At 39.9% G+C, this 25,584-nt stretch overlaps 1 protein-coding gene across 17 annotated transcripts in view; it reads left to right on the top strand.

Moving 5' to 3' along the window:
- Positions 1-25,584, top strand: part of C1H2orf42 (chromosome 1 C2orf42 homolog) — a 198,535-nt gene that overhangs the window by 30,614 nt on the left and 142,337 nt on the right. For 9 of the 17 annotated variants that reach the window (XR_011972689.1, XR_011972690.1, XR_011972685.1 and 6 more), the window contains one exon: positions 15,167-15,279. Coding sequence is in view for 10 of the 17 variants with exons in the window: in XM_072635273.1 (XP_072491374.1) it covers positions 15,167-15,279 (113 nt within the window). In the remaining 7 variants the exon portion in view is untranslated. Of the gene's footprint in view, positions 1-6,842; positions 7,726-15,166; positions 15,280-25,584 lie in introns of those variants that run through there. The other 8 variants (XM_072635272.1, XM_072635264.1, XM_072635271.1 and 5 more) reach the window with 1 other exon arrangement.

Here is a 25,584-nt window from a genome sequence, read left to right as displayed (position 1 = left end):
TACGTTCTGTGCTACAGTTTCTCATAGCATATAGTGAGAACAATCCTTAGGAGAGTTACTTTAAAGAACAGATAAGAATTGCTTGTAATTAGCACGATATTTATATAAATTGGCATCAAAATGTAGGAAAAGTCAGCTTAGAAAGGTTAGACACAATTCCTCTGCAAATAATAATTTGTTGGCTCTTTCAAAGGTAGTAAAAAGTTTAATTTTAGCTTTTTGTTCAGTACTATCCAGATTATCAAAAATTCTGACCTAGTAAAGTTGAAATTGCTTTACTGATTTAAACTTTACTGAAAAAAAGTGAAGTAAATGTCTGTTTTTTACAGAATTATTTATTCTTAATGTATTTCCTTTAATAAGATTACTTGCTGCGTTCTTTTTTCTTTTTATATTTTCTCTGAACTTTAACATGAAATGAGCATTTCCATATAGAGAACAGAACAGAATATAAAAAGGATTGTATATGAAACTGAATATGCATTTTATTGCACTTGCTTTTTAAAAAAGTATGTAGTAAATTACACATTACTTTCAAAATTCTCCTGCACATCTGTTTCCTTTTGAGCTTTCTTCTGTTCTGTGCATTTAAAAAAAATATTTCAATGGTTCTTTCTCTCTTTTTTGACATCACTATTGCTAATCCCACTTCTGCTCCCAAGCTTTCTTCCCCCATCAAAAAACTGAGAGAAAGAAAATATACAAACCTGGTAACAAGTGTAATAGAGAAAAACCAGCCTATACAGTAGCTGTATCTGAAATTGCATTGTCTCTTTTTTGTACCTTGAGTCTATCACCTCTCTATCAAGAGGCCTATAAGTAACATGCTTCATCATAGGTCCTCTGGAAATATGGTTGGTGATTGCGCTGATCAGGTTTCTTAAATATTTCAAAGTTGTTTTTCTTTATAATGTTGTTGTCCTTGTATAAATTATCCTCCTTTTTTTTTCTTTGTTGTTGTTCTCTAGACCAGTGCTTCTTAGACTGTGGGTCATGAAAAATTGGGTAACAGTAAAAGGTTTCTGAATGTGCAGTGATCAAAAATTAATTAAAAATCAAACACGTAATCAATCCGAGGTGTTTCTGGCAGCGCTTGCCCGTCTTGCATCAGACAACTTTAATGCAGCCTTGGTTCTGAACACAAAGTATGCACACTTTGCACTGCTCATGCCCTCAGGCCACACAAGAGAAAAGCTGTCATGCGTGAAAATATTTTGGAAGCCCTGCAGTCTAAACTCTATTGGTTCATAGTACCCAAGATTCTTTGAAATCTCCTTTTTCATTACTTCTTATAGTATATAATCTTCCATTACATTTATAAACCACAGTTTGTTCAATTGAAGGGCATCCCCTTGGATTCTAGCTCTTTTTTTCTTTTTTGTTCCTTTTATTCCCCACTTTGAGATGAAGTTTGTTTTGCTTGTAGCTGTTCCCTCCCCAGTATTATCTTCCCTCTTAAATACCTCTACCTTTCTACTCCTATTTGTTTCTTAGTTGAATTTGATGGATTTCTGTACCAAACTCTGTATGTATTTGTGGAGATGGGGAGGGGGGGTAGGTCTGGAGGGAGGTGGTTAGGAGAAGTCTTCAATCCTCCCTTTTTCATTTCAGATAAGAGTAAAGTTTATTTGATTCACACTTCATCATGTTTAAATATTTGTCTGCTAATGAGCCCCAGTTATAAGAAACAGGAAGTTACACCCACTCCTTTTCTACACTCATGTATTCCTTTTACCCTCCCTTTTCTTTCCATACTTCATATGCTCTGAACAGAACCGATCTATCCCCAGGACCTGTTTCTCTTAAACCCCTCAATATTCTTTGAAGACTTTAAAGTTCTGGACACTTGTTTTTTTCCCCCATTAGAATGCTGACACTACATTTTCATGTAGCTTCCTCCAATTGCTCAAATAAATTTGCCGCCTTAGATTTTTCTTGACTCTTGTGCTTAGCATTTTCAAAATACCTACTGAGTTCTGCTTTCTTCATCAGAGTGCTTGAAAGTCTTCTGTTCCTTCAAAAGTCAATTTTTTCTCTATAGGTTTATACTTTACTTTTCAGAGTAAGTTAGTCTTAGTTGCAAGTCTCTATCTTTTGCCTTTTGCATTATTGTATATTCCAAGATCTCTCATGTATATTAGAAGTCACCAGGTCTTATGTGATCCTGACTTTAATTCTTTTGTATTAAATTGCTTCTGTCTGGAAGCTTTGAATATTTTTCTTTGGTGATTGATCTTTAGATTTTTATCTGTGACATTCCCAGAACTTTTCCTTTTGAGGTTCCTTTTAGGAGGTGATTGGTAGATGTTTCCTACCTTTACTTTTCTCTCTGTTTCTAAGAGATTGAAGCTGTTTTCATTTATGATTTTTTGAATTATGGTGTCTAAGCTTTAAAAAAAATCATGATTTTTCAGGGAGTCCAGTGATTCTTAAATTATATCTACTTGACCTGTTTTCTAGATCAGTTGTTTGTGAGGTCAGATACTTTATATTGTCTTCTACTTTTTAGTCTTTTGATTTTGTTCTATTATTTCTCACTGTTTCATACATGGAGTCATTGTTCTATTTGGTTTATTCCAGTTTTCAAGAAGTCCATTACTTGGGTGAAGTTTACCACTTTTTCTTCTAAGCAGTTTATTTGCTTTCTAATTCTTTCTGGTAGTGCTTTCATGTAAAAAAAAAAGTCATTTCTTTTGGGTATTCATGTAGTCCTTGTAGAAAATTCATTTTTCCTTTGAGTCTGCTTGTGGTTGTTACAGAGTTATTCACTACTTTTGGGAGACCTCTAAAAACTTTTGATGCTGGTTGGTATTTTTTTCTAGTTTTCCCCCCAATTACATATAAAGACAATTTTTAACATTAATTTTTTTTTTAAATTTTGAGCTACAAATTCTCTTTCTCCTTCCCCTTTTACCCCCTGGTTCTACTCACTTTACTTTGCATCACTTCATGTAAGTCTTTCCAGGTTTTCCTGAAATCATCTTGCTCATCATTTCTTACAGTACAATAGTATTCTATTATAATTATATACCACAACTTGTTCAACCATTCCCTAATTGATGTGGGCATCCCTTCAATTTCCAAGTCTTTGCTACCACAGAAAGAGCTGCTATAACTATTTTTTATACAAATGTGAACTTTCCTCCCCTTTTTAAAAAATATCTTTGGGATACAAATCTAGTGGTGATATTGTTGGATAAAAGAGCATGCACAGTTTTATAGTTTTCGGGCATAGTTCCAGTTCACAACTCCATCAACAACTTCCCACATCCTCTCCAACACTTACCATTTTTCTGTTCTGTCATATTAACCAGTCTTACAGGTATGAGGTAGTATCAGAGCTGTTTTAATCTGCATTTCTTAAATCAATAACGATTTAGAGCATTTTTTTCATATGACTGTAGATAACTTTGATTGCTTCTCCTGAAAGCTGCCTCTTCATGGTCTTAGACCATTTATGAATTGGGAAATGATTTGTATTCTGATAAATTTGACTCAGTTTTCTGGTCATTTGAGAAACAAGGCCTTTATCAGAGACACTTTTTAAAAAAAGCTTTTTGCTTTCCTTTTCATTTTGGTTGCATTGGTCTTGTTTGTGCAAAATCTTTTAAATTTAATATAATCAGAATTATCCATTTTATATCTTATAAGATTCTCTATATCTTGTTTGGTCATAAATTCTTCCCTTTTCCATAGATCTGACAGGTAAACTATTCCTTGTTTTCCTTATTTGTTTGTGGTATTACTCTTTTTGTCTAAGTTGTATACCCATTTTGACTATCTCTTGGTATAGTATATCTTAGTATAAGATGTTGGTCTATACCAACTTTCTGCCACACTGTTTTCCAGTGCTGGTTTGTATTTGTTTTTATTATCTCTCATTGTAGTTTTTGTGCTAGAGCTAAGTTTTTCACCTGCTGTAATTTTTAGTGGAATGGTTAGCACTGCTTGTTTAATTCTGAGTCCCTTGACTTCCTGTACCAATCTCTTAATTCCAGAACTGCAGTCCCCCTGGATCTTTGAGATTCATAACATTAGATCCTCAGGACCCTCTGTGTCATCTCAGGATACAGTACTAGAGACCTTGAAGTCCTTGGATATCTGGGCTGTCCCAGTCTGAACTCTCTCATGCTTCATTGGTCACTGCTGCTCCCCAGGGCTTCCGAGCTTCAACCCCTTTTCTCTCCCTGGTGTTTTCTTTCCACCCGAGGGCTTTCCTGTTTCACTTGAATCTTTCTTAGGGAGCTGTCAACTGTCTTGGCCTCTGGACATAGGCCCTGTCTCTTCTTTGCCTGGCTTTATTCTTTCCTGTGTTTCATGGGATTTGGCCTGACTTTTTTGCAGTCCTGCAGTGGAAAAAGTTACTGTGATTTTAGGTTGGCTTTTTTTTTTCTGACATTATTTGAGCTGATGTGAGGGCAGTCTAACTCCCATTCAGGCAACCATTTTGTCCCCAAATCCCTACTTACTGGATTCTTAAGCACCATTTAGGACAGAAAAGGTTGCATCAACACAACTTTTGAGGAACATATCTTTTGCAGGAGTGAATTCATATATTTGTAGATCATTTACTGTATGCCAGAAAGGTACTCTGCTAGCTACAAAGTCAAATGAGCTTGTGATAATATCTCTACATAGAGACATACTGCAAAGACATTTATATCTAAAATATTTCTTTGCCCATAGATAAAGGCCTTTACCAAACATGTATATTCAACAAACCTGTTTATAATGTGACTGCTTTGTACAAGGCACAGAAACAGATAATACAAAGAACTCCTTTAAAGGGACTTACGTTCTAAAGGGGGAGAAACAAGTACATAAATATTGATAATATAAGAGAGAGTGAGTTATGTGTGAACAGGATGTTTGGGTACTGTACTATGAGAAATTTGAGGGGAGGGAGGAAGGAATGGACACAGGGAGGGAGAGACAGACAGACAGAGAGAGAGAGAGACAGAGACAGAGCATTTTCTTTTGGAGGGAGGTAAAGAAAAGGCTTTAGGGGAAGACTGATGAATGAGCAATGGCTCTGGAGTCAGAAAACCTAGATTCAAATATTATCTCTTCTGAATATTAACTGGCACTAAGGCACGTCAATTGACCTGTCTGGTCTCAATTTCCTCACTTATAATAAAGAAGTTTGGAATTAATGATCTTTGAAGTCTTTTACTGTTCTCAATCCTGTGTAGTTTCCAGCTTCTTTTTCAATTGTCATCTTGCTCTAAAGACTTCAAAGAGAGTCTTGTTGAAATTTATTCTCTCAATGGAAATAGCTAAGAAATATCTTCAGTAGCCTGAGATATAGCCCTGAGTAAATATCATCCTTTTTAACAGCATATGTTACAAATGGGATTAGAATAAGCTCTATTGCTGTTTTAGGCATTGGTTACCACTTTGTTTTTTTAGCTTGTCAAAATTAATTACCAAATTCCTCCTACAAAAGAGCCAAATAATGCTATGCTCTAAAATTTGATGACTTATGTGGAGATAAGAGTATATTCCAGATGAAGGAAGCATTAAGAATGAAGATGGTAATGTTTCAGACTGGTTTAGAATGCAACATCTTCCAACAGTGTGATTACCTAATTCCCAAAGGGTGAGGTGAAGACTGTTATATTAAATAGAAGCACTTCAGATAGAAGTAATATGGTGGTGCTTTAATACTTTGATGAATCTGTGCTCTTAACAAGAAACATCAGGTGTAGTACAGATGATGAGGACCACTAGACCATATGTAAAGAGTTCTTCAGGCCACATAATTACTTAGAAATATTTATTTTTTCATGAATATATCAAAACATTAAAATCAGAAACTACATTTTAATCTGGTTTGGGTTGTACTCAGGAGTGTTGTGGGCTACATGTGCTTATGGGACACATGTTTGACACCTTTGGTGTATGGACAGAGGACTAGCCTTGAAGTCAGAAAGACATAAATTCAAGTTCTCTTTCTGACATACACTGGCTATGTGATCTGGGCAAGTGTCTTAAACTATTAGTGCCCTACATAATTCTCTGAGACCTTAAGTTGCTGAGAAGGTACTGATCTGCTTTGGTTAGAAGTGTTTTCTTTCCTGGGAATTTTCTTTGTTTTTTTTTTTCCCCAAGATGTCCACAAGAGATTTATTAAAGGATATTCTTCATAGCCCACTAGAGATGGGAGTGGAATACTAGGATCCTTCAAATCTGCATCCAGATTGAGATGGTGGAGTAGCAGCTCTCAGTAGAGCTTCTGGGAATTTTCTATGCTTATGAAATCATAGGTATAGCCCCTCTTCCTCTCTCTATCTCTTTAAGCTCATTAGCATGAATGCTGTCTTCCATCCACCTCCACCCCCACTACTTCCTTCCATCCCCTCAGTATAGATTATGTGCTGCCTTCTTATTCTGGATAATCACTGACAATCTTTCTTTAAATCCTAGATAGAAGATGTATTAGTATAGTCCTTGAATTGTCCATCTGTTACCCTTCCCTCCTATTATGTAACTGCTCTACCTCTTTCAGTCATAAATGTTCTTGATAATGTCTTTTACATCACTTTTCATTCACCAATCATTATTGGTAATATACTGTAGCCTGCAGTGGCTGTTTGTCTTTCCTTTGCATTTTGGGTCACTGACCATTATAAGTCTTCTAAGATTATAATGTTCTTGATTATGTTGTTACTTAATTAAAATTCAGCCCTAAGATCAAAGAGTAACAAGATGAGAAGATAGTTTCTTTGTATTCTGGAAAGGATTTTACCTATAGTCTCACATATTTTACTATTTCTCACACTTCATTATGATCAAAATATGTAGGTGAAAATTCAGTCCTGGATTATTGTTTCTTCTTTTAGGCAACACCTCTCCAGATCAGAAGGAGCCAACACCTTTCATCATTGAATGGATTCCAGATATTTTGCCCCAGTCCAAGATTGGTGAGCTGAGAATCAAGTTTGAATATGGCCACCATCGGAATGGACATACAGCTGAATACCAGGAACAGCGACCCCCATTAGACCAGACCTTAGAGTTGACACCTTTGACTACCATCACTTTTCCATGAAGCAAAAGAACCTTTTGTTGCTGAGTTTGCACATCCCCACTCCTTGGCGATTTCAGATATTCCTTAGGCACTTAGACATTGACAGTTTCCTTAGCAAACTGCTTTTTGATAGGATGCTGTTTTCCAAAGCATCGAAGTGGGTTATGTTGAAGAAAAATCTCTTCTTGTAAATAGCATGTTTTGGTGCTGCTCTGTGCCCTCTTTAGATGAGTTGTGCTGTATTTCTGCTGGGGTTTGGGGAGGAGAAGCCTTCCCTTGTCTGGACATTTCCTTTAGACCTTATTTCTGTCTTTTTTTCTTAACGTTCTCAAAAAAACATTAACTAAAATTCAAGTCTTAACAGATTTCAGAATGTTGGAAGGATAATACCCTAGTTAGGACAAATGTATTATCATTTCGAGCATAGTGGCAGAGCTCCCATTATGTTCTTTGTTCTTTTCTTAAAATAAAGCACATTGTCACCCCTTTTCAAGATGACATTTTATATTGGTCTGTTTACAAAATAAGAAATCTTCCCTTGGGTGGAGCTGATAGTAAAATGGGTAAAGGAGACATAGGTCTTAGGATTTCTAACCAATACTTATAAAATTTCGTGCCCTTGATATTGAGTTTATTTTTACTCTGTACCCCAAAATGTTATTAGCCAGTAAAAAGCAGTTCTTGTTTCTGAGTTTCTCACTTGATATTATATTGACCGCGTACTACATATTCAGTAAGGTACTGTAGGAGATGTCATGGAGAACATGCCTAAGTCATGGTCCTTGCCCATTCCTAACTTACATCCTTGTGAGGGAGATAAGACTAACACATATTAGATGATAGCATACAACACAAGAAGAATCTACGCTTTTGCTTTTCTTACCAATGTCAATGAGAAGCAGAATAGTCAGAGAAAGCTTCAAGGAGGAGGTAAGATATTGAAGAAAGGGTAGAATTGGGATAGGTAGAGATGGGAAAGTATTTCAAGTGTGTAAAATAATAGAAGGCAGTCAGGGCTTGCTCATAGGGCCAATGAAGTTTCATGTTAGAATGAAATGAGAAAATTTATAGGGAGAAGGTATGGTTGGATTATAAGAGGGATTTGAAACCCAGATTTCCAGATTCAGTGGTACACCATTGGCTGTTAAAGAATTTTGGGTAGGAAAACATAATGAAAGTAATGCTAATGGATCTGAGCATAGTAGGATTCTGGATGGATTCAAGAGGTGGTCTTGGAGTCTGCTTCTTAAGAGAGGAATAACTTTGGAGTCAGACATCTTGGGATTGAATCCTGGTTCTCTTCCTTACTACCTGCATGCCTTGGGCAAATTACTTAACCCTTCTGACTTCAATTAATCTCTTCCTTCTTTAAATCCTCTAAGATTTACTTATGAGATTAACTTCCCAAAGTGCATTGATCTTGAAGTGATAGGATCTGGATTCCAGTCCCAACTCTAATATATTAGCTTTGTGACCCTAGGTGTCATGTATCCTCTTTAAACCTTATTTTTTCATCTGTAAAAAAAAAAGGGGATAGAAATACTTATGCTCATAGTCCTCTAGTCCAAAAGATTATTGTGAGAAAAAATGTTCTTTGTAGGCAGTGCTATGAATTGTCATTATTAATAATGATAATCTGTTCTTTAAGGTGGGGTGGAGTAGAGATGCAGCTAGGAGAAGAGCTACTTCAAAACATTGGCTTGGTGGGGAGAGGCAGTGCGTCCCTTGTCTTCCTTTGCAAAAAAAAAGACTTATTCGATGTAGTAGCAGTGGGCCCAACCTGACTACGTCCCTTCATTCCCCCGGCAAACCTGCCATTTTACTCATATGAAGTAGTACTGGAAGTTCTGTCCAAAGCACTTTTCCTATCAACCAAGTACATGTTAGTCTCATAGTCTGAGGAATGTTAGGTTCTGGTTTGCATGATGGAGAAGTTTGAGAACCTTTCAGTGGGGCAGCAAGACCTTTGAGAATCTGTTGTGACCTGAGATTACAAATTGGTAGATCTGATAACTTCAATGGCCTTGTGGACTCTACTAGTACGGGTGGTAAGCCGAGATCTATTAGGATGAAGTTTCTAATGGAACTATTCAGAAAAAAACTAGTAGAACTCTTCAAGCAGGTTGAATTTGCCCAATTTAAGATGGGCATGCTACTCTTGGTCCAGCAGAGCCTCTGGCTAGTGGGATCTTTTTTTTTTTCCACTAAAGGAGACTTTTGAGCCCTGCATCAAAACTAAAAGAAGTTCTCTTCTTATGCATGTAGGTGAGGCTTTGCACTAACTGACTCCTTTACAAAGAGGAAGATTATTGGTGGGGTAGCTGTGCTTATAATGTGGGCAACTAGAGGTACTGGATGAGTTAGTGTACCAAGTTGGGCATAAGGCCAAAGGGATGGGGGTAGGGTGCTGCGGCCAGCGCAGTCCAGCAGGTCCGGGGCAGTTACAGGGACTCACAGAGCGAGGATGAAAAGACAGGTGGGACACAGCAGTCTGAACAAGCTGAGTTTATTCTAGACATACTGAGCTAATAAATCAGGGAATCGGGGTGCTTAAATAGTAAAAAACCATAAAGGTAGCGATTGAGGCATGAAACAGAACAGATTGTGATAAGTAGAATGGGAGGCCTCAAGGCCTCTTTATTGGAATGTTATCCTGTATAGCAGGGGCCCTGATTCCTGGAACTTCAACACCTGAATTCAAGGACATGCACCTGAGAACAATATATCACTTAACTTCTCAAGTCAGCTACTCTCCCTTGGAGGAGAGGAACTCTTAATAAGGTGCTCTTTCAAACTCCTCAAAGTTCTGTACAGTAGGGCTCCTTAATGACTTGGTCATTGTCAGAATTTCTCCTTTTATAGGGATCTCCTTTTAGAGGTGGCCCATCTGTCTTCCTGTTCTGCCACTCAAGCAGAATGATGCTCAGTTAACACAGGATCATTCAGATATAGGACATAATTGAATCTCAAGGCCCTGGTTATTCTCATGGAGCCAATACAGATAGGAAAGGGTTAGCCTTGGTTTTCCAAGTCAAGAGGTCCTGAGCCAACCTTGCTTGCCTATTCTAGAGCCAACTGCTAGTAGCTACTGGTTTTGTCTCCACAACAGAATATATCATGATTTTGGTGTCAAAAGCCCCGATTTTGATGGGTTCTTATATATTCATTGGTTGGCCCCCAGGTCCAGGCCTTCCAGGAATTTCTTGCCAAGAACCTTAAGTCAGAGTTCATCCAACCTTCTTCTTTACCCACTAGATCTTTTATGCTATTTATAAAGAGTAGTAGAAAACTTTCATTATGTTGAAGCTATGGGACCCTCAATGCAATCACTAACAGACTAGAACCCTGTCATTGAACACAACCTTATTAAAGGGTCACTCTATGATACTCACAAAATTAGGTCTCAAGGCACATACAACTTGATTCATATTTATGAAATCCAAGAACTGGAAGGTAGAATCATTTTCCATGTAGTCCAATCCAAATAGAAGTTGTGTGAGGTTCTACTTCCCTTTGGAGAGGGAACCCATCTCCCATTAAGGATGGAGTGTAACCATTCCATTCTTGGAAAGTATTTACTACAGAGAAGGGTAGATGGAGCCCATTCCACTTTTGGGAAGTCTTCAATGCTGAGAAGCATGGATGGCATCAATTCCACTACTGGGAAATCCTCAGTGTTGAGAGGTGTGAATGGTAACCCATTCTACTTTTGGGATTTCCTCACTGTTGAGAAATGTAGATTGTGCCCATTCCCACATTTGGGAAATCCTCACTACTGAGAAGGGTGAATGACACCTATTCCACTTTTTGGAAGTATTCATTGTTGAGGATTGTGGATGGCACCCGTTCCACTTTTGGATAGTTCTCACCATTGAGAAGTATAGGTGGTAGCCTCTTCCCCTTTTAGGAGGTCCTCACCATTGAAAAGTATGAATGGCAACCCATTCCATTTTTTTAGGTCCTCATCATTGAGAAATGTGAATAGCAGCCCGTTCCACTTTTCAGAAATATATATGTTGGCTCCTTCCTCTTTTGGGAAGTTCTTACCATTGAGACATATGGATAGCAGCCTGTTCCACTTTAGCATGGTCCTCATAGTTGAGAAGTGTAAATGTTATCCTTTCTACCTTTGGATGACTTTGACTGTTGACAAAAGTGAATGGCAGCCCATTTGACATTTCAGAAGTTCTAACTGTTGAGAAGTGTAAATGGTGCCCATTTCATTTTGGGGTGGCTTTCACTGTTGAGAAGTGTGCGTGGTAACCCATCCCACTTTTGGAAAGTCTTCACTGTTGAGAAGTGTAGGTGGAAGCCTATTTGGATAGTGCCAATTTTACTTCTGGGATGTTCTCACCATTGAGAATTATGAATGGCAGCTCATTTCCCTTTTGGGAGCTCCTAACCATTGAGAAGTGCTGATGGTGTCCATTCCAATTTTGGGTGCCTCTTACTCTTGAGTTGTACGGATAGTACTTGTTCTGTTTTTGGGCTATCCTTACTGTTGAGAAAGGTATGTGGTGCCATTCCACTTTTATGAAGTCCTTACTGTTGAGAAGGGTGGATGGCAGCCAATTTAACTTTGAGGTTGCTCTTACTGTTGAAAAGTGTGGATGGTAGCCCCTTCAGTTTTGGCAGTTCCTCACCATTGAGAAATATGGATGGTAACCCTTTCTACTTTTCTGAAGTCCTTACTTTTGAGAAGTATGGATGATAGCTCTTCCCACTGAGAAATGTGGATGGCAGCCAATTCCACTTTGGGGTGACCCTTACTGTTGAACAGTGTGGTTGGTAGCCCATTCCATTTTGGGGAAGTCCTTATTGTTAGGTAGTGTGTCTGACCCCCATTTCACTTTTGAGAAGTCCTCACTGTTGAGAAGTGTGGATCATAGCCTATTCCAGTTTGAGCTTGCTCTTACTGTTAAGAAGTGTGGATGGCAGCCTATTTGGATAGTGCCAGTTTTACTTCTGGGATGTTCTTACCATTGAGAATTATGGATGGCAACTCATTTCCCTTTTGGGAGGTCCTAACCATTGAGAAGTGCTGATGGTGTCCATTCCACTTTTGGGTGCCTCTCACTGTTTAGTATGGAGAGGACCTAAAAAATGGAATGGGTTGCCATCCGTATTGTTTTTGGGCTTTTGGGTTATCTGTATGGTTGAGAAATGTAGGTGGTGCCATTCCACTTTTGTGAACTCCTTACCACTTTGGGATTGCTCTTACTGTTGAAAAGTATGGATGGTACCACTTTCAGTTTTGGTAAGTTCTTACTACTTGGAAGTGTGGATGGCAGCCCATTGCACTTTTGAGACATTCTCGTCATTGAGAAGTATGAATATCAGTCCATTTCTCTTTTGGGAGCTCCTCACCTTTGAGAAGTATGGATGGCAGCTCATTCCACTTTTGGGTGGCTTTCATTGTTGAGAATTATAGATGGCAGTCCATTCCCCTTTTGGGAGATCCTCACTGTTAAGAAGTATACATGGCAGCCCATTCTATTTTTGGGAAGTCCTCACTTTTTATATGTGTGAATGGCGGCCTATTCTATTTTTGTGAAATCCTCACTGTGGAGAAGTATGGAAGTTGCCCATTTTGCTTTTGGGTGGCTCCCAATGTTTAGAAGTGGATGGTACCCATTCCACTTTTGGGTGTCTCTCACTGTTGTGTAGTTAGTGTAGATGGTACCTATTTGAATTCTGAGTGATCCTCACTGTTGAGAAGTGTAGATGGCTGCTCATTCCATTTTGGGTGGTCTTCAGTGTTGAGAAGTATATATGACAGTATATTCCACTTTTTGGGATTCCATACTGTTGAGAAATGTGGGTGACAGCCAATTCCAGTTCTGTTGGTTCTCACTGTTGAGAAGTGTGGATGTTGCCTATTCTGCTTTTGAGTAACTCTCACTCATGAGAACGTTTTTCTTATATGAAACCTGCCTGCTTTTGCAACTTCCACATCTTTCTGCTCCTAGCTCTGCCCTCTGAGGCTGAACAGGGCAAATCTAATTCCTCTCAACTCAAGATCCTTAAAGACTGCTGACATGTTTCCCCTAATGGAAAGGTTTAACATCTAGGCTGACCATCCCCAATTTCTTCTACTTCTCCTCCCATAGCATAATATTCAGGCCTTTTAACAGAGAGAATGGTAGGGGGAAGATAAGAATAAGCTTGTGTATAGTGCCTGCTATATGCCAGTTTCTTTGTTAAGTGCTTTATAGATATCTCATTTGGTCCTCACAACAACCTTATAATATAGATAGTTATCATCCCCCTAATATAGGTACTGTTATCACTCTCCTTTTTTTTTACATTTGGAACTGAGGCAATCAGAGGTTAAATGACTTGCCCAGGATCACACAGCTAGTATGAATCTGAAGCTGGATTGGTTTTCAAATCTTCCTGACTCCAGATCCAGTGCTCTATCCTCTGTACCATCAACTGTCCATTCCAATTCAATCTAATCCAATATACATTTATTAAGCACCTACTATGTGCCAGGCACTGTGCTAAATGTTGGGGATACAATTAACAAAAGGAAAGACAGTCCTTGCCCTCAAGGAACTTCTAATATACATACAAAAGGAGTCAGGAAAGTAGGATTTGGGGAAGGGGATGGGGATACCTGGGAGTTCCTAGCATGAGGGTATCTTATTTCATGGAGCTGAATATAGGTAAGGCAGCATATGCAAAGAGGAGTGAACTGAGAATCCAGTTTCTGCCCTCTTTAAATAAGGCATTGGGAGGAGCTTGTTACTCCATCCTCCAGCCCTCCATCAGAGGGGAGGAGGCGGAGGGACAATCCATGGCAGTCAAGGCTTGACTTGGCAGCATAGTGGTGAGTTTAGAAATGATGAGCTTCTATTGGGAGGGGCCTCTTGTTCTGTGCAGTTGAAACCAGGCAGAGCAACTGTCTCATGGTTACCTTCATCTGTAACCTCAGAGGCTCTAGTCAACCCCCTCATTTTACAGGGGAAGAAACTGAGGCTCAGAGAAGTGTAAAGGACTTTCCTCTAATCATGCAGTACATGTCCAAAGTGAAATTTGAATCGAAGTCCTCAATCTGCACACAGAGTTCTTTGCACTGTAGCGTGTTGAGTCCTTGCGTATCAGCAGCCTTTGGAATGGTGCTCTCCAAATGTGGTTTGACCAAGGCAGGTCACCTTGGGACTATTATCTCCCTACTTCTTTGTCTTTCTTATTGCAGCCTAATATTACATTAACTTTTTTTCTGTTGACTTATATTGAGCTTGTAGTCCATTAAAACCCTCAGATATTTTTCATATGGATTGCTATCTACTCATACTCTTCTCAGGGAGATATAAATGGAAAACAATTCCAGACCCGCTACAGACAACCTGAGCATTTGCTGACACTCTTCAGGCCCTATGATAGGCCAGACACCTTCCAACATTTTATGAATGTGATATCTTAAGACCTATTTGTTGGGAGTTGCAGAGTTGGGGAGAGGAGAGTGTTCTCAGATAAAAATCTTAGTTTTCTATGTTGATCCTATTCATCACGTCTAGTCGTTATGAACAGTGCTGGTCCACTTCCAGAAACTGGGTATAAAGGAATGCTACATGGGCTACTTGCATATAGAGCTAGCTGAAATGGGTCTTCGGAATCATCTGGTTCAGGGGTGGGGAACCTGTGGCCTTGAGGCCACATTTATTCTGCATAGTTTGGATTCAGTCAATGGGCCACACTTGTGGCCCTTCAGTCGGAGGGCCACATGTGTCCTGAAGGACTCTTCTCCCCCCTCCCCCCCAGACTCTGGTCTAACCCCTTCATTATAGAGGTAAACTTGCCTAAACTTGCCTAAAGTTACAATAGAACTTCCTGGCTCTGAAGAGGGCTCAAGCTCTCCTGAGAGCTGAGAACATTGAAGCTAGTGGTCACAGCTTGGGATGGCTAAAAGCATTATAATGCTGCAGCAGTCAGATTCCTCCCACCCCAGTTTAATCATCCAAGGCAAAATTCCTGCACCAGACAAGGAATCAATCACCAAGGGGCTGTTATGTGTTTGTTCCTGTTTATTCATGGCCAGCTAGAGTGCCTGGGTTTGTCACAGTAGTTTGCCCATGGGTATAAAGGTTTGCAAAAAATCCCTTATGTGGTTACTCTGAATTGTGTCCCCAGGGTCCTTCATGATGTCACCTTATGCATCCATTCACATGAGATCAAAGCCTGGGCCAAAGATCCCATTAGAAATACCCAGATCTTCTGGATTCCTTGCCCTTCTACAACCCTGTGTAAGTAGCTTTTTTAGAGTTCAGTATACTCCTCAGGGCCAGAATTTCATCATGCTGGTATAAGATAGCCTCAAAAAATGATCTGCTTCTCTTCCTCTGGATACACCACTGTATTGCTATCAAAGGTGTCTGTACCATGAACAGGTGATATAAGTCAGGATGGGCCAAGACATGCTGCCTCTTAAATTCATGGAGTACCTTGGGGATCTTCATGAGGTTAGTGAAAAAGGTATTAGAAGAGAAACCTGTTCATATAACAGTAGAAGCGATCAATGATCTCTTCTCTCTCTCTCTCCCTCCCTCACTCTTATTTATGTGTTATAAAGACTCAGTGGAATGTAAGTTTCTGGTGGGGAGAGTTTGTGTTTGCTTAAGCCTATGGACCTCTTCTCAAGTCAAGTCAAATCAAATCAACAAATGCTTACTGTGTGCCAGGCATCATGTGTTTACTCCTGGGAATACAAATGCAAGCAGGAATAAAGTCAGTCCTTGCCCTCAATGAGCTTATATTGTAACGGTGGAAAATGGCACACAAAAAGAGGCTGAAAATGGGGGGAGGGGAAAGAGAAGGTGCCCACACAGGTGGAAAGTCAGGAGAGGAATGAAGTTATAGCTGGCTGGGTACTTTCATTAAAACGAAAGTTCTGGAAGAAGCCGATCAAGCCGAGGAAGGGCTTGCACTTCCAAAGTGAGAAGACTGCAGCTTCTGCATGGTGGTGAAAGTCCAGCTGGTCAGGAGTGAAGCCAGAGGTCTGAAGCCTGAAGATATTCTCAGAGTAATACTTTTAAATACATAAAAGAAAATGCATAGGTTTGTACATAAAAGCCAATGATATTGAAAGACAGTTATCCAAATATATACATAGTGGCATCTCTAATATAAATATATATATATATTTTACCTGTGTATGTATATATGTATGCATATGTGTGTATGTGTCCTATCCCAGAACCTCTAAATCTGAACATACACATGTGTATATACATATCAATACATATATACACACGTGTATATGTATCCTATCACAGAACCTCTAAATCTGAACATACACACATATGTATATATGTATATACATATCAATACATACATATATACACACATACATATATACACATACATACATACATACATACACACATATAACTGGCCGCATATTGACAGTTTTAAAATGTAATATCTAGGTTTTATTTTATTTTTATTTATTCTGTTGAACATTTCTCCATTACATTCTAATCTAGGCTGAGCTGCCCTCAGAATGCTGTGGTGAGGGTGGGAGAGGCATATTTGACACTTCTATTCTAGATAATCCTTTAAGACTAAATGACAGGGAAGGTGCCATCCAACCTTGGTAGTGGGAGCTTCCTCACTTAAGTGTTCCTTATATCAATGCAGTCTCAGCGCTATACCTTCCAGCATGTAGCTGTTTTGGGGTTATTTGAGGGAAGAGGGTCCTTCAGAATAAATGAAATGGCGAACTAATCAGATTCTCCTTTCCATGTTAAACTCTACACTTAACAGCATTTGCCTTTTAAGGGAATGATTATGTGGAAAAACTAGTCACTAGATGAAGGGAGGAAAGGAGCTGGCCAAGTTTAGAACTCAAGTTGTCATAATGAGGTTTCCTGGAGGATATTCTTGGAACACAGAAGAGGTACCAGAAGTTCTGTCTGGAGACAAGTCAGGACTGCTGAGGTTCATTTGGGTCAAGTGAGGTCAGTATATTTACATTCACAAGGGAAGGGTGTCACACAAAACCCTGTGTGGTAACCACATTCTTATATGCTTAATGAAAAGGATGTAGCAACTCTAAAGCATTACAGTTGTCACAGTTTAGTTGGTCCTAACTTACCAGTACAGTGCCTTTGTACAGAAAAGCATCTAAAAGGGGCAGCTAGGTGGCTCAATGGATGGAGAACAGGATCTGAAATCGGGAAGACCTGAGTTCAAATCTAGTCTCAGATCCTTACTAGCTGTGTGACTCTGGGCAAGTCGTTTAGCCCTGTTTGCCTGTTTTCTTAACTATAAAATGGAGATAATAGCACCTACCTTTCAGGGTTGTTGTGAAGGACAAACGGGATAATGTTAAGCCCTTAGCAGGGTTGTTGATGTTGTCTTTCCAGTCATGCTTGACTCTTCCTGACCCCATCTGGGGTTTTTTGGCAAACATACTGGAGTGTTTTGCCATTTCCTCCTCCAGCTCATCTTATAGATGAGGAACTGAGGCAAACAGGGTTAAGTGACTTGCTGAGGGTTGCACAACTCGGAAGTGTCTAAGCCTAAATTTGAACTCAAGTCTTCCTAAGTCCAGTCCTGGTGCTCTACCACTCAGCTGCCCCAGCACAGTGCCTGGCACTTACATGCTTGCTGGGTTGGATTGGTTTGGGTCAACATGGACTAACAGAGCTTGAAGGACCATAGAGACCATGCAGCCCAGCTACTTTATTCTATAAATGGAAAGAACACTGCATTTATCATCCTTAGATCTGAATTTGCTTGTCTTGACCATTTTCTACCTGTGTGACCTGGGCAAAGTAATTTCTGCCAGCTGGGACTTGGCTCCTCATCTGGAAAACGAGGGGTTTAAACTAGATAATATCATTGTGATGTCCCTTTCGATAAGGAACAAGCCAGCCAGGGCTGAGGCTCTGACTTAACGGATGATCTGATTCTAAGAGAGTCAGTCCAGGGCTCTCTTTACTCTCCCATAGGCCTCTTCTCTGAGTCTGATGTTCCATTTCCTCATAGCCTGGGTAGCTGCCTTTGAAAAATTAGGGCTCAGTAGATCCATCTCCTATAAAACATAGTGAGCAGCTTTGAAGCTCAGAGTCATGTGCTCCAGTGTCACATGACCCTGATGTGCTAAAACCAACCAAACAAATAGACAAAAAACACCACATAAACAAAACCCACAGTAACCTGGTGCTGCTCTGCATTTTCCTGGGAGTTAGCTCCCTTGTTCTCATCCTGCACTGGTTGCAGTTGACTTATTAATGAAGATATTCCTCTCTACATTTGCTGGAGACTTTGTCCCCCAGGGCCCTGGGGGATCCTGCAGTTTTTTTTTGTGCATAACTAGCCAAGCATCCTTTTGTGAGATTGAGATTCCCTGGGGCTATTTGTTGCTTGGAATTCCTGCTAAACTTCATCATGAAGGCAACATGCCGCTTTTTGTGTTCTGCCCTCCAAAATTTATTTCCCCCCTTAGTTTTTTTTTTCTCTTCCATTTGCTGAATAGTTGCCTACTATGCCTTTTTCTCATCCTTCTTCTGGTTAAATTTGGGTTTCTTGAGAGAGTACGTGCAGCAGAAATGTGTGGGCCTTAGCCCAAGGAAGGCATCGTAGCTGAATTGTGGGAGTAGGAGGAAGCAGGTGCTGTGGTGGTGCTGAGAGCATACCACTGCTTCCATCTGGGGGGGCCTACAATTAGTCAGGATGTCTACTCAGTGAGGAGCAATGACCTTTGTTGGGGTTGACTCCTTGAACCACTCCAACTTCCCCATTCTTCTTCCATCATAGAATAAATGAACACAGGGGAGGAGAGAAAAAAGCAGGGCCTTCAGCACAGCAGGCCAGTATACTTGTGGCCATTTGAGACCCCAGGGACATTCCTTGTCTTGTTTCTCTTTGTCCTCTGCACATTAAGAAGAGAAATCGGTCTGATGTCTGGTGTATGTGAACCTCAGGCTCCCTTCCATCATGGCTCGGGAACTACCAAGTAACTTAAATTCAGGGGACAATTATGTCAGCATCTAGTAGGTTTATTTACTCCTTAGCCTGGCACAACCAAGGCAGTAGCAGGGAACTGTTGATTCTGGCCAACAAAACAAAGAAACCAATGATCCTACCCATTACCCATGTGACACTCACTTGTGACATTTCTACATTCCTACTCTTATTCAATTCTCTGTTTCTTCTCACAGTTCTGTCCCATCCACACACCCAGACTTTACTATAATAATTTCAAGTGGCTTGCTGTCAGGGACTTTAGAATAGTGACCAAGACCGTCTACTCAGCCTTGGTGGCTTACTCCCCCTCTTTCACTCCATCTTGCTGTCTTATGACCTTGCCATCAGTGGCTGTCCTTCAGAACAAATAAGTACCAATTGTGGTCTGTTGGTTGGGGCCATTTGTATAGATGACTCACTCACCTTGCCCTCCTTATTTCTTAAGCCTCAATGATCCTTGTTCCCGGGGGACATTTTCTTTGTTCACTATCATGTTGGCAAGGGTCTTGGATGTCCTGAATATAGCCAATCAATAAAGAACTAGTTGGTGGTGACCAGATGCCTTAGGCTTAACTTTCTTGTGTGCCTAAAATAACATTTCTGAATCTATTTCCTTTCTCTTGGAACAGTTGGTCAGTCAGTCAATAAGTGTTTATTAATTACCTTTTTGTTCAAAAGCAATTTATTAATCACCTATTATGTGTTAGAGCAACTAAATGGTACAGTGGATAGAGCATGGGACTTGGAGTCAGGAAGACCTGAGTTCAAATCCAGCCTCAGTCACTTCCCAACTGGGGTAACCCTGGGCAAGCCACTGAACCTCTGTTTGCCACTAGAGAAGGAAAAAGCAAAACACTGGAGTGTCTTTGCCAAGAAAGCCATATGCACAGAGGTTCACGGGGTTAGGAAGAGTTGGACATGACTGAAACGACCGAACGACATGTGCCAGACACTGTGATAAGAGCTGGGGATACAAAAAGAGACGAAAGGCTGTCCTTCCATTCAAGTGCTCACACTCTAATGGGAGACAGCAAGCAACAAATATGTACAAACAAGCTATGTGAAGGAAAAATGGAACTATTCAAAAGTAACACAACATTAGAAATAAGAGGAATTAGGAAAAGCTTCTTGTAAAAAATGGAATTTTAGCAGCACTTGAAGCCAGTAGGCAGAGATGACAAGGGAGAACATTCTAGACATGGGGTATAGCCAGAGAAAATGACACAAGCCAAGACATGGAGTATCCTGTTTGTGGAGCATCAAGGAAGCCAATGGCACGAACTGAAAAGTACATGTTGGGGAGTGAGGTGTAAGAAGATTGGAATACTAGGTTATGAGGCTTTGAATGCCAAAGAAGGGATTTTTTATTTGCTCCTAGAGCCAATAGAGAGTACGAGTTAGAGGAATGTGACATGGTTGGGCCTGCACTTTAGGAAAATCACTTTTGTAGCTGAATGAGGGATAGTTTGGAGCAGGGAGAGACTTGAGGCAGGCAGCGCACCAGCAGGCAATTGCAATAGTCCAGGTGTGAAGTAATAAGGACCTTCACCAGAATGGGGGGGGGGCAGTGTCAGAGGAGAGAAGGGGGCTTATTCAAGTGCTTTTGCAAAGGTGAAGTAAATAGATCTTGGAGACAGATTGGGTATGTGGTCTGTGTGAGGGAAGCAGTAAGAGAGAATGGCAGATCCAGGATGACACATGGGTTGTGAGGTACTGGAAGGATGCTGTTGATTTCTAGGGTAACAGTGAGGTTTAAAAGCAGGAGTTTGGTTTTTGACATGTTGAATGTAAGATATGGACTGGATATCTAGTTTGAGATGTTGGAAAGACAGAGGCACAAGATTAGAGGTCAGCAGAGAGGTTAGCATAGGATAGGTAGATTAGAATGAACATGTCCACGGGAGAGGTCAGGGGTTCTGCCTGGTGGTATAGAATAACATCATAGAATCATAAGATTTCAGAGCTGCAAGAGAGCTTTAAAAGTCATTGAATCTGCCCCCCTGCCCCCTTGGATTTTTTTTTAAAGGTAAAACATTTAATTGGCATTAAACCATTATTACAGGATCAAGTTAAAATTCTCCAGGTATACTCAAGGATTTAGTTCTCCTTCCTTACTATGAGACACAGTATTCCATAGTGTATAGAGAACTGGCCTCAAAGTCAGCAACACTTGAATTCAAATTCTGTCTTTGACACATGTTGTCTAGGTGACCCTGGGTCAAGTACCTCTCTCGGTGCTCTAAGTTTTAGAGAAAGTACTGACCTGCATTGTTCTTTACCAATGTTTCCTCACCCAAGAATTCCCTATATCATTCAGACCTTTAGGTCTAGTCCCTGTTCCTCATCTTTGGTAAATATTGAATCAACCCCAAGAACACAGTATAGGGAAGGTTAATTTTCTAGAGGAGTCTCTAACTTCTACTTCCTAATACCACTTGCTTCCTCAGTGGAGGATGACTCCTACTTTACTGAAAAAAATAAAGGCCTTCTATTATAAGTTTTCATTTTCCCCTAAATTCATACATCAGAATTTCTTCTTTATTGCCTTTTTTCTTCTTTGCATCATCATGAAGGATTGTTGGATTGTTTGGAATCAGATGTTGAATTGATGGCTTGGAACTTCCAAAAATACATTATGTCTAAGAAATCATCCTCTTAAAGGTAGAATAAAAGTGGTGGAGTGAGAGTCCACCATTGGCCCACCTCATCTGGAACAATCTAGAAAACAAGATAGACTGAATTTTGATTGGGAAAGCTAATAAGAAGTCGTCATGAGTCAAGTCAAAATGTCTAAAATTCAGAATGAGCTGAGGCTTGTAAGAAAAGCTAAAGACAATAAAATGCCTTTGAAGAGCTATCTTGGGGGAAAGAGGTGGATTAAAGAAGTAATAGGGCCATTGCTTGACCTGGATGGCAAAGAAGACAGCTGGTGACAGAGAGAAGATGGAGCTGCTTGGGTCTCTCATTTATCTTGCTTCCTCTGCCAACATAAATGACCTTTGGTTTGAAAAGGTCAGAAGAGAAGTGACTAGGATAAGTAATGGTAGTGATGATCCTTTATAGAGTGCCTTAAGACTTGCAAAGCACTCGATAAATATTATCTCATTATTATCCTTCAGTAGTCCAGGGAGGTAGGTGCTACTATTATTTACATTTTACAGATGAGGAAACTGAGGCAGACAGGTTTAAGTGACTTGCCCAGAGTCACACAGCTTATAAGTATCTGAGGCCAGATTTGAACTCAGGAAGGTGAGTTTTACTGATTCCTGGGCTGACGTTCTATTCACTGGGCTACCTAAGTTGCCTCTAAATTTTGGTAACTTGGGGTAAAGGCCTACCACAGGATTATAGATGGGCAAATGTCCCTATTCTTTTTGTTAAAGAAAGATAATTGGATCTGTAAATTGTGGGTCAGTGACCTCAACTTTGAATCCTCACAAATTTCAAGAATGTATTATTAAAGCGATGGTTAGTAAAAATCTAGAAAAGAAGGAAGGTATCACAAACTGCCAGGAATAGTAAATGTCAGATTAGATTTTAGAAAAATAATTGATAAAGTATTTTATGTTATTTTTATGGAAAAATGAAGTGACATATGGACTAAAGCAATGGTTCCCAAACTTTTTGGTCTCAGGACTTCTTTACACTCATGAAAATTATTGAGAATTCTCCCCCAAGAGCTTTTGTTTATGTGGGTTATATCTAATTGATATTAACCACAACTGAAATGCAAACATCTTAGTATTATTACAAAAATGGTCTTGACCTTGAAAGGGTCTCAGAGACCCCCAGGGGTCCCCAGATCACACTTGGACTGCCACTGGACTAGATAGATAAATTAAGAAATGTTTGCTTGGTCTACTTCAAAGAGGAGCCATGAGTGGTTGTATGTCCCCTTGGAAAGGGATATCCTGTATGATCCTCCAGGCCTCTGTCCTTACCCTGCCTGTCCTGTCTGATGTTTTTGTCAATGACTTTGTTAAAGTGCATTTATCAAATCTGCCGATGACACAAAACTTGGAGGGAATAGTTAAGACTGCTGGATGACAGAATCAGGACCCCAGCCTTGACAGGTTAGAACAGAGAGCTAAAATGAATAAAAATAAATTCAGTAGCGATAAATGAAAAGTCATTCTCAAGTTCAAAACATCATCTTCACAAAATAGAAAAGTATGGAAGTGAGCATTTATTAAACACCTACTATATGCCAGGCATGCACATTTAGGGTACTGCCAATATTGTCTCGTTTGATTCTCAAAACAACCCTGGGAGGTCAGTGCTAATATTATCCCCATCTTACAGGTAAGGAATTAGTCAGAGGTTTTAAGAGACTTGGCCAAGGTCACACAGCTAGTAAGGCCCTGAGGTTGCGTTTGCACTCAATCCTTCCAGACTCCAAGCCCAGGGATCTGTGCACTATGGCGCCACCTAGTGTCTCTGTACACCTAGACAGCAGTTTAACTGAAAAAGATCTGAGATTTTAAAAAGACTATAAATTGAACATTACTTAGTGTGATGTGGCAGCCAACAAAAGTTATCGTAATCTTGGGCTGCATTAGGAGAATCATAGCTCCTAGGAATAAGGAAGCAATAGTTCTTCTTTACTGTGCTCTAGGCAGGACGTACCTGGAGCACTGTGTTCTACTCCCCTGTTTAGTGAGGACTTCATGCAGAGGAGAGCCCCCAAGATGGTGAAATGCCATGGGAGGACTGACTGAAGGAACTAGGCATATTTGTATCTGCAAAAGAGAAGGAAAAGTATGGACATGGCAGCTGTCTTTGAATAGATGAAGGGCTTTCGTATGGAAGTCAGATTAGATTTATTTTAGCATACAAGGGTGTAACTGGAATCAATGGGTAGATATTATATTGAGCAGAAGGCAAATTTTGGTTTGATGTGGTCAGTAAAACGTTCCTAACAGAATTATGTAGAATGGACCACCTCTGGATGTGGTAGGAAGGAGACTGCGGCAGGTGTCTTCAAGCAAAGGCAGGATGAAGGGATTCTTTTAGTGGGCATGGCATGGGTTAGATGGTGGCTGAGGTCCCATGCAATGCTGTACTTCTGTGACTTAGGAAAGAGGATGGGGGGGATGGCTTTCTCTTTCTGAATAACTAGAACTAGGGCCCTTCCCAGGGGTGGGCTAGTAAGTATTTAACAACCAACTCTCCTGAAAAAATGTATACATGATTCACTTTTAAATTTAATCTGTATTATTAACATTTTGTTCATGAATTTGTCTAGACAATGAAATTTAAAAAAAATTTTAAAAATGAACCAATTAGAAAACTGAATAAATGAAACCTTGATTTGTAGGCTTTACGGATTTCTGAGGCATAAATGCTCCCATGGAAAATTTAACAGTTGGCTCTTGCAAGTCAGTATGAACTGATTAGAGCACATCACTGGTCCTTCTAGACACAAAAGGGCAAATCTAGTTCAGTATGCTTGTGTTAGAGACCTGAGAAGGAAGGAGGAACCAGGATGGAGGGGCTCTCTCCTTCTGGGTGTCAAGCCTACAGCTCTGATCTCTCTTGGAGCTCATTTTGCTTTGGAATCAGTTCCTGAATTGTGACTTGGGAGCTCCTTACTTTATTTCTCTTCTCCTTTTAAAAATATTTTATGGCTGCTTTTTGTTTTTTTATCATCATCATTTCCCAGTACACCATGCCTGTCCTCCCACTGAATCCTCCCCTCTAACAAAGACAGTTGAATAAAGCCAAGCTGTTAGAAAAGCACTTTAGTCTGATGGCATCTACAAGACTGTATGCCTGTGGTGTGGGGACAGCTGATGGCACAGGGCAAAGAGCTCTGGGCCTGGAGTCAGGAAGACTCATCTTCCTATGTTCAAATCTGGCCTCAAATCTAGCTGTGTGACCCTGGACAAGTCACTTAACCCTGTTTGCCGCAGTTTCCTCTATTGTAAAATAAGCTAGAGAAGGAAAGCCCCAAAATGAGTTCACAAAGAGTTGGACATGACTGAACAACAAAGACAAAAAAATGCCAATAGTATCCAGCCTCCTTACAGAGAAGAGGGGAATGTATTTCATCATCTCATCTCTGGGACTGAGATTGGTCATTGAAATTATTTGGAATTTGGTTGCATTTTAGTGTTGTTTTGACTTACGTTATAGTGATTATCAAATGTATTCTCTCGATTCTGGCTTCTTTACAGGACTATTTCTTGTAAGTCTTCCCCAGTTCCTCTGGGTTCCTCCAGCTCATTGTTCATCACAGCACAGTGGCATTCCATTCTGTTCACATACTGCGGTTTTAGTCAGCCATTTTCGAGTCTTTGAGCACCAACTATGTTTCCTTTTTTTTTTTTTTTTTTGCTACTGTAAAGAGAGCTACTGTGAATAAGTATTTTGTGATGAAGTGCTCTTATGTTTCTTTTTACTTCTTCAGCTTTATTTAAATGTGTTTAAAAAATTAAATTCTGTGAAAGGAACTGTGGATCTGTTGTATTATAATCTATACCCCCACCATATCTAGCCTGAAGAGAATTTCAACTAATAAGATCCCAAATGCAAAATATGCATAGAATTGTATCTAGGGTAATTTCCTTCAACTTTCA

The sequence above is a fragment of the Notamacropus eugenii genome, chromosome 1 (assembly GCF_028372415.1).
Source record: "Notamacropus eugenii isolate mMacEug1 chromosome 1, mMacEug1.pri_v2, whole genome shotgun sequence".
NCBI classification, from domain to species: domain Eukaryota; kingdom Metazoa; phylum Chordata; class Mammalia; order Diprotodontia; family Macropodidae; genus Notamacropus; species Notamacropus eugenii.
Note: the sequence above shows the minus strand (reverse complement) of the source record. Positions and strands in the feature narration are given on the sequence as shown.